The 9,562-nt window shown below is 30.5% G+C and overlaps 1 protein-coding gene across 2 annotated transcripts; it reads left to right on the top strand.

The window, feature by feature from the left end:
- The first annotated feature begins 5,260 nt into the window (after window positions 1-5,260).
- Window positions 5,261-7,910, top strand: LOC103495753 (annexin D2-like). 2 transcript variants are annotated; one of them, XM_051087693.1, is made up of 6 exons: window positions 5,261-5,489; window positions 5,925-6,070; window positions 6,231-6,449; window positions 6,641-6,853; window positions 7,306-7,603; window positions 7,731-7,910. In XM_051087693.1, exons 1-5 carry the CDS (start codon window positions 5,414-5,416, stop codon window positions 7,600-7,602), a joined length of 951 nt encoding a protein of 316 aa, XP_050943650.1. In that variant the 5' UTR covers window positions 5,261-5,413; the 3' UTR covers window position 7,603; window positions 7,731-7,910. The 2 variants fall into 2 exon arrangements, with proteins under 2 accessions (XP_050943650.1, XP_008455625.2); XM_008457403.3 differs by having other exon boundaries at window positions 5,268-5,489; window positions 7,249-7,603.
- Window positions 7,911-9,562: the final 1,652 nt, after the last annotated feature.

The raw sequence follows: 9,562 nt of genomic DNA, 5'->3' as shown, positions 1-9,562 counted from the left end.
GGTTACATAAGTTAAGGGCCCGTTTGGTAACGTTCCTATTCTCTGTTTCTTGTTTCTTGTTCCTTGTTTCCTGTTTCTTCTTTTTTTAGAACAAGAAAAAGTAATGCATTTGATAACTCTTTCTATTTTTTATTTCTTGAAAAAAAGAAAAAGAAACAAAAAATGTGTTTGATAACTGTTTCTTGTTTATTGATTTTCTTCTAGATTTATTTTTTATTTTTCACATCTACTTCAATTAAACATTAAACAAAAATATAGGTCTATCCATCAAACATAACAAATAAAATTATCAAAAATTTATTCATTTAATACGAAGAAGTATCAATGCACGAATAAAACTAATAACATAAACATAAAATTATATTTATCCTTCAAATGTTGCCAAATTTGATTGGCAATACCATCTCTTACTCAGGCAATTTCTCTTTTTAATCCATCAATTTTAACAATCTCATCGTTATTTCGTGACATCTAGAATTTAATATTAATTTTAAAGTAAGTTATTATGTCTTCAATATTCAGAATTGAAAGAAACAAAACAAAATTTAACCTTTAACTCTTAACCTATGATGCTTTAGAGAAAAACCCACAACGAAAACCCAGATTTGCACAAAGAGAAAGATAAAAACTATGGATCCGACGAAGAGGAACAATCAGGCAAAAACTATGGATCCGACGAAGAGGAAGAGTTCGGATTGTCGAGAAAGATGATGGGAGGTGAAGAGGAAGACAGTGTGCAGAGAAAAACGATGAGTGAAAGAGAAAGAGGATGATTATTTGGAGAAGACGATGGAGATAAAAGGAAAAAGAAATCAATAAAAATAATTGAAAAAAGAAAAATGAACCAATAAAAATAATTGAGAAAAAGGAAAAGAAAAGAAATAAAAATAATGGAGAAAAATGAAAAGGAAACCAATAAAAATAATTGAGAAAAAGAAAAAAGCCAATAAAAATAATTGAGAAAAATGAAAGGAAAAAAATAAAAATAATTGAGAAAAAGGAAAACGAAACAAATAGAAATAAATTGAGAAAAAGGAAACCAATAGAAGCAATTGAGAAACGGAACAGAAGAAACTACTTTTTTTTGTTCCCAATAATTTCTTATAAAATGAGAAACGTTTCTACTTTTTTTGAGAACGAGAAACAAGAAACGTTATCAAACACTTTTGTTTCTTAAAAAATGGAAACAGAAACAAGAAACAGGGAACAAGAACGTTACCAAACGGCCCCTAAACATCCCACAAAGAAATACATACAAACATATTAGGATTGGATGTTTACAATCTAACAAAAACAAAATCTAAGTTACATGTTTAAACATCCATAAATGACTTCACAAAAACATTTATATATATAAAAATAAATAAATACAACAAATAAATAAAAGAGAACATAAGAGAATTATCATTTGGGATAATTAAAAGAGTTGGTGGGATTAATTTGTTGGATAATTCCACTAACTTTAGTCGGAGAGCAAAATGGTCAGTTGATCATTGAAGTCAAAATCAAACTTTGAGTTTTTACTATTTTGTCCGTCTTGACTAATTTCGACATTCCAAGCATGAATTCACATTTTTTTCTAAAATTTAAATCACATTTGAATATATAGTCGATCAAATTTTGATATTTCAAAATCAAAAGTCAACATTTTGACTTTTTTCAATTTTGACTATTTCCATCATTTTCAAGCTTCCGAGTATGAATTCGTATTCATATTTTTTATATTTAAATTATATTTAAACATAAAGCTTTATCTCTAATCTGATAACCAATGACTATATCGCATATACTTGTCGGGTTTCTCTCTCCTCATCTAATTTAAACAATTTGAATCATTCCATCATATTGTTCTTCATTTCTTATAAGCTAGCAAAGAACCTAATGTCTACTATCTACTAACCCTCAAACGGGTATGAGTGAATTTCATCTCGTACCCTATGTCTCAAGCTATTTGCTCGGTCTTACCCTTGTGTCAAGTGAAAATCAATACGTATCAATGTATGCATAGGCAAGGTTGTTGCAATCAAGCACAAATATGTTTAGAAATAAAATCTATTGCTAAGGGTAGGTTGCACTTACCTAGATTTGCCTCGACAAAAGAAATTTGAATTTTACCCTTACCTTTTACCGTAGTTTGGTGGAAAGTACAAGTGTCGAAACCCAAGAGAATGGTGGCTAAGTAAGTTTCTTGAAAATAAGCTTCAAAGAAATGATGCTAGCAAAAGAAAAGCATTGAAGAGTGTGGGAAAATCAAGTAGAACTAAGACTTCAGAGTGCACTAGTAGAAAAAGGGCCTACGATGATAGTTAAATGCTGTCATTAAAAGCTTTCGTAACAATTTTTTGCAGTCATTGATGCGGCAGTCATGGAAAGTATTTTATGACAGTTCTCCAAAACTATCACGAAATGTAGTTTTTCATGACATAGAATAAATGTCATGAATTCAATTTCTTATGACAGATTATAACTGTCATTATTTATTTTCAATGACAGTTAATAACTATCATTGTTTATATTTTATGACATTGGATAACTGTCATTGTTTGCATTTTATGACAGCGAATAACTGTCTTTTGTTAATATTGTATGACATATATTAAATGTCATTATTTATATTTGACACTTATTAACTGTCATCATTTCACTTTCCATGACATTAATTAACTGTCAATAAAACTTTTTCGATGACAGTTTTTTTTTTTTTTTTACATTTAAATGTCATAATTTTGTTTTTAGTCACTGTTTTTCTTGGACTAATTTTTATTGAATCATGTTTTCATGTTTTCCTGCCATTACACATACCATTACACAGACCAATACAATCAGATATGAAAAGAAACGGTGAATGCTTTAATATAAAGAAACATACACTTTATAATATCGCTTTAAGTGTTGGTACATATATGGTTTGTTACGAACAAGCTATTTAAATAACTACATTTAAACTTGAAAATTTCCAACCAAACCTACAAAAATGCATATACATCAATGAATTGCCGCAAATATGGTTCGCTACTCCAATGGATTCTGGCAAAACCTAGTAAGAAAATAAAAGGAAACAAAATTGATTCAACAATACAGCACATTCACTTCAACAACACAATACACAATGCACATTCACTTCAACAACACAATACACAATGCACATTCACTTCAACAACACAACACATACACACTTCAATAATAGTAATTTCTAAGCATACATTTTACATTTTACATTTTACATTTTCCAACAACCATTCACTTCAATATGAAGAAGACAAGGTTAGAAATATGTCCATGCACTTATTATATAATACATGCAATCATTTAGTCACAACACACATACCATTTTTTCAATCAAGCATTCATATCTCACATGGTATCACTAGAAAGGGGCTTAAAACAAAAAAGAAAATAACAGCTTATTCTCAATATATTTAGAATGACATATATATCCAGAATATAACAATTTACAAACCTGAGCTCAACTCAAAGGTTAGGCAGATATGTAATTTTGAAAAAAACAAATAGGACCCCAATTAATACACATGCAAGCTAAGTACCAAAAAATATGCTACCTATCCCCCACTTAAAAAATTGTTTTATCCTCAAAAGTAAAGTGAAAGAGAAAAGAAAGGGGAACAATGTACTCCCCTGGAAGTTTTTTGATATTTGCCTGGTGGAAAGCTTGCATGGAGAAAGCATTGAATTCCTTATTAGTATGTAAATGTTCATTCCTGTAAAAAGAAAGGAAACTTTCTTAGTTTTATTAGAATGCGAAAACCAGAAATTAGAAAGCAAGTGAAAAAGAAAGACAGAAATTAAAGAAAGCGATAAAATTTGACATCTGGTTGCCTCTAGGAAGCACAAATTTTTAAGGTTCGAATAAGCAATTTAAAACATCAAATATCAATGACAAGATCAACATTTAACATACTATAGTTCTTCAGTAATTGTTGGGTTTTATGTCCTAAAACTTGTAGATAGTAAATATAATCCATTGTGATTGTTATTAATAAAGTATTATTATTATAATTTTAATAAGTGTTATTGGTTATATTATTAGTTTTGTCTTAATAAACCCAAATCCAATAAACTAACATCCTAAGCTATTTGATGAGTCTTGAACAATATGTAAAGACATACAGGGATCAATGCTCGAGATACAACTTAAAGGGTCAATAGTATATGGATAAAGCTGGATACATTATCCTAGTAACACTATGGATACGACTAACGTTGTATTTGATACAAACGCAATGATCCAATGCGTTTATGTAGGTGACATGTGAGTGAGAGTATCCTATGCAATGAGTTTGCATAAGATCGGACCGCAAAATAGTAACCACAAGATGTAACTTCATTAACTAGCTAGGTTTCTATTTCATTAGGATGACTTAGGTAAATTCTTAATCCTGATTGTATTATGAACTCTTGTTCGCGAGAGATTGTTCTTTGATTTATATGGATGAGAGTGGTTAGATTGTCGACTCAATATGCTTATCATTTTGGGGACAAGATCGAATGGAGAGTTGGGAACATAATCATACAAGATGAAATTCACTCATTCCCAACTTTAGGGTAAGTAAATGAGTGTTCCCTTAAATGATAGATTCAAAATTAATTTATGAGAGAATAAAATATGCGAATGAGTTCAAATATTAATTTAATGTGAATTAGATTTATATTAAAACTATAGGTTAAAATTTAATGTGTATATGATGCACATCAAAACTATAGATTACGAGAGGAATTTATATTTGAATATAATTTAAATTTGGATTAAATTACATATAGGAATTTATATTTGTTCTATTTTTGAAAAAACTCATTTAATTAGTTATTAAATTTTTAATCAATATTAATTTAATTTAATTTAAATAACTCTGGATGCTTTCTAGGTATCCAAAATTCCTTTTAACTTTGCGAAGAAGAGGGAAGTTGGTAACGCTTTGCTTTGTGTGTTTGTTCTGCATACAGTTACTTTATCAAAGAATAGAAATGTTTTGGTGACTCCAAACTTGACCATTTGTAAATTCAGAAATAGCACTTAAACTAAGTTTCCTTTTCTCGTAATTCTTCTTAATTATGAAAACATGCTCAGCCCATTTATTTAGTTTACACTAAATTTGTTAATGTATGGGTAGTTCCTAATTTCTAATTTAATTTGAGAAAAATGTTCGGTTAAATTCTTTTGGTGCGAACGACTATAATCCTTCAATTTTCTTCAGATTTAAATCGTTCTGCATTTTTTAATTTCATTGCAATAAAGTTGGAGGTGACAACATTATAATGAAGTCCACGGCCATTTACAAATATTGGGCCCCATCCCTTAATTCCACCGCTGAAATCAATTTGCACTCAAATCTGATCTTATGAACAAAGACACTCTCACAGTTCAAGAGCACAAACAAGGAATCGATTAGTGGCAATGTCGAGCATCAAAGTTCCTGACCATCTTCCTTCTCCTGCCGAAGACTGCGAACAGCTTCGCAAAGCTTTCCAAGGTTTCCTATTCAAATCGTTTTCCCTTCCATTTTTATTCTGAGGATCCATGCTTTATTGCATCTATTAATCATTGTGGTGAGGCTTCGTTAAGGTTTGATCTAATTTTGTGTTCAAGTGATCACGTAAACGTCAATCGAAATGAAGCTACGCCTATGTCGGTTCCATTTTCTGATCTGCTGGAGATCCTGATTGCGTTCTTTCGGTTTTTCTAACTTTCAGTTTTTCTAACTTCATCTTCTGTTTGCTTGATCTATGTTTGTTGATTTATCTATTAGATGGTTCAATGTACAATGGTCACTACAAAACAAGAATTTAGATGAAAATTTTTAAGCAGTTGAATGACTCTCTGATTTTCGTTTGGATATCGAGCAGTTTCTGGTTATCATTCCGTTTCATAACTGCTTTGTAGTGACTTTTGGTCGATCAACATGCAGGATGGGGAACCAACGAGGACTTGATCATATCCATTTTGGCCCATAGAAATGCGGCTCAAAGAAGTTTAATTCGGAATAACTATGCCGAGACATATGGTGAAGATCTTCTTAAAGAGCTAGAAAAGGAACTTTCGAGTGATTTTGAGGCAAGACTTTGTTGCGTGTTTCATCTCTCATTCTTTGCAATTTCTTTGACTGAAATTTTGTTTTTGTGAAGAGTATTAGTATTTGTACAGAGCAAACTAATTTTCTAGAATTTATCGACTCTTTTGTGTGCTTTCATGAATTTTATTTTGCTTCGTGAAGAGGATTGTACTTCTGTGGACATTGGAACCTGCAGATCGTGATGCATTTATGGTCAACGAAGCAACAAAGAGGTTAACCTCCAACAATTTGGTTCTTGTGGAAGTTGCTTGCACTCGAAAATCAATCGAATTATTCAAGGTGAGGCAGGCGTATCAAGTCCGTTTTAAGAGATCTCTTGAAGAAGATGTCGCATATCATACTTCTGGAGATATCCGCAAGGTAACAATAACTATTGAAACATATAAGAAAAATATCAGCGAACATGTACAATGGACCTTAATTAAACTGAGAGATTCACCCCAAGAATATGTTTGAGGGTAACGGTATTTCCTAGCTGTAATGTAGTGGACATAATTTGAATTTCCTTATGATGTTTTTACTGTTGATTGACCTTCACTAAAACTCTGCAGCTTTTGGTTCCTCTGATAACCTCACTTCGATACGAGGGAGATGAGGTGAGCAAAACCTTAGCAAAATCAGAAGCTAAAATACTCCATGAGAAGATAGCAGACAAGGAATTCAATCATGATGAAGTAATTAGAATTCTGACCACAAGGAGCAAAGCACAATTACTTGCAACATTGAATCACTACAATAACGACTATGGCAATGCCATAAACAAGGTATATATATGTACCTATTTGAAAATTGCCACGATCATTTCAATATCTCATTATTAATTTTGGCTTTCCTGGTTTGGTTTGATGTAAAAGCCTTCCGTTTACTTAAACTACTTTAACTTCATGCATCACCAGAACAAAATAAAGGCTTCTCTTAATTGCCATTGTGGGTGTGGGGAGTACAGTCAATAAAATGCAAATAGTCTCATTGCATTGTACACATCTCAAACAATTAGTGCTGTTAAAAAAAAAAAAAAATACTCACACATCAAAATCGTTTGATTGTTTTTCATTTGAAAAAATAAGATCATCAAACAGCCACTTGTTAGTACTATTAGCGAAATAAGATGCGATCTTTTATTTGTTACAGTTCAATAATTTTGTGGACAATTTTGCAGTGTTATCAAACAGCTGAGCTAAGGGCCACTATGTCAAATGAATGTGCATGTTTTCAGGATTTGAAGGATGATCCAAATGATGAGTACCTGAAGTTACTGAGAACAACCATCAAGTCTCTTACCTTCCCAGAAAGACACTTTGCAAAGATTCTTCGTTTGGCAATTAACAAGTTGGGAACAGATGAGTGGGCACTTGCTAGAGTCGTTGCTTCTCGAGCTGAAATCGATATGGAGCGCATCAAAGAGGAATATTATCGTAGGAACAGCGTTCCTCTGGATCGTGCTATTGCTAAAGACACTTCTGGAGACTATGGGAAAATGCTTCTTGAGTTGATTGGCCATGGTGATGCGTGAGGTACCCTCTTGTTCAGGAAAATTACTTAGCTTCTCTTTTTCCTAAAAAAAATCCATATGCTATCTGTTTCTTTGCTGGCTTGTTTGAACTTTTCAAGGAGAAAAAAAATGTCTTCTACTGTATGTAGGATTTGGAGGTGGAGACGTTGATCAATAACAAGTTTGCCATCACCTCATCTTGATGTCTTCTCTTGTGTACTCTTTTGAATTTCCTACTTGTATAGTGTATTAATGGATGTTTTGTTCAGGCTTACATCAGTTGGCAGTTATATATATTCGAATAAATGAATAAATTTTAAATTTGAAAATGTTTCAAAGTTATGGTATAGTGTCATTTTAAATATTGTTTTGGTCCTCTACTTGTTGTATCTTCAGTTCAATTTGGTCTTTTGACTTCTAAAATATTTATTTTGTTATACTTTGAACGTTGGTTTATTTTAGTTATTCGATTCTTGAAACATCTGTTATGGTTTAGGTTAATTTTTATAAATGTAATAAAATACGAAAATATTTACGACCAACGTAACAAAATGCAAAAATCTATGAAGCCGGTATAATATTTTTATAATTTTCAGTTTTTCCTCTGAATATTGCGGACGATTCACTTCTCTCCCTTCTTCTTCTGTGTGATGAATTCATATTCTCCTCCAGACTTTCTTCAACTTTTCTTTTAGATTTTCTTTTTTATATTTTAAAACAATTTACTCTTCTAGATCTTCTTTCTTGTATTTTAAAACGATTAACATATTAAAATTAATGTTAGTTATTAGGAAAGTTGTGTTTAAAAGGATTTTTTTTGGCAAAATTCTTTGAAGCTAATTCATATTTATCATATTCAAGAATATTACGATTGTTTAAATATCACTATAATATGATCTAAACGATCGTTTATTATAGTCAACACGATCGTATATCATGATCGTTTAGAATAATAATTATACGCACGTGTGGGTTGATTAATCGCACGTGCGTGTCGATAAATCGCGTGTTGATTAGGGTATTTTTGGTATTTTCTATCTTGGGTCTATGAGTTTTTTCTTTTTTTTCGAATTGTTTTATATGGTGTAAATGTTTTCAGGTTTTGTTCTATTTTGAAAAACCCTATGGTTTATGTATTTTTTTTTTTTTTTGAGAAAAATGATAATTTGATATAATTTTTGTTTTTGTTTTTTTTTTTCAATACTTTCATCAATCTTTTTTAGCTATTATCACTTCAGTCACTTAAGATCCGTTTGATAACATTTTCGTTTCTTGTTTCTTGTTCCCTATTTTTCGTTCCTTGTTTCTTTCTTTTTTAAAATAGAAATGAGATTATGCTTGACAACTATTATTATTTCCTGTTTCTTGAAAAAACAATAAACAAACACATAAATTTGTTTGATTATCATTTTTTGTTTCTCGTTTCTTGTATTATTTTTCTTAACATTTTCACTTACTTTTTAGTTTAAATATAATTTAATTATGTAAAAAATAAAAAATACACATAATTCATTAAAATATGAAAAAAATTTAAACAACCTAAATGATTATCTTAGTAAAAAATTATATAATTTTAAAGAATTTCAGTGATACTAATGTTGAAATTTAAGTCATAAAACTCGTAGTTTGTAGTTTAAATTACATTTTATTCAATAAAGTGTTTATTGATGACTTATTAGTGAAAATAGAATACTATAACCTTGAATCCAATAAACTAAGGTCCCGAGGCTATTTAGTTTATTGTAAGCCCTCGTTCCATTCTCCTTATATGTATATTAATATTCTTTAAGTTGTAAAGTACAAGTTTAAAATCCAAATGTAAATTCTTCACGGCTTGAATCATTGGAGCAATTTTATTTTGTCAAGTATTTGAAAATTTAATAGGTAATGGAAAGGCTAAGGAAAAGGCCAAAGTTGAAGATTTGTTTTGAGTGGAGGGTATAAAAGACATTTTACATCTTTCTTTATAAAAAAAAAAGAA

Source organism: Cucumis melo, chromosome 7 (assembly GCF_025177605.1).
Source record: "Cucumis melo cultivar AY chromosome 7, USDA_Cmelo_AY_1.0, whole genome shotgun sequence".
NCBI classification, from domain to species: Eukaryota; Viridiplantae; Streptophyta; class Magnoliopsida; order Cucurbitales; family Cucurbitaceae; genus Cucumis; species Cucumis melo.
This window is presented reverse-complemented; position numbering and strand designations above follow the sequence as displayed.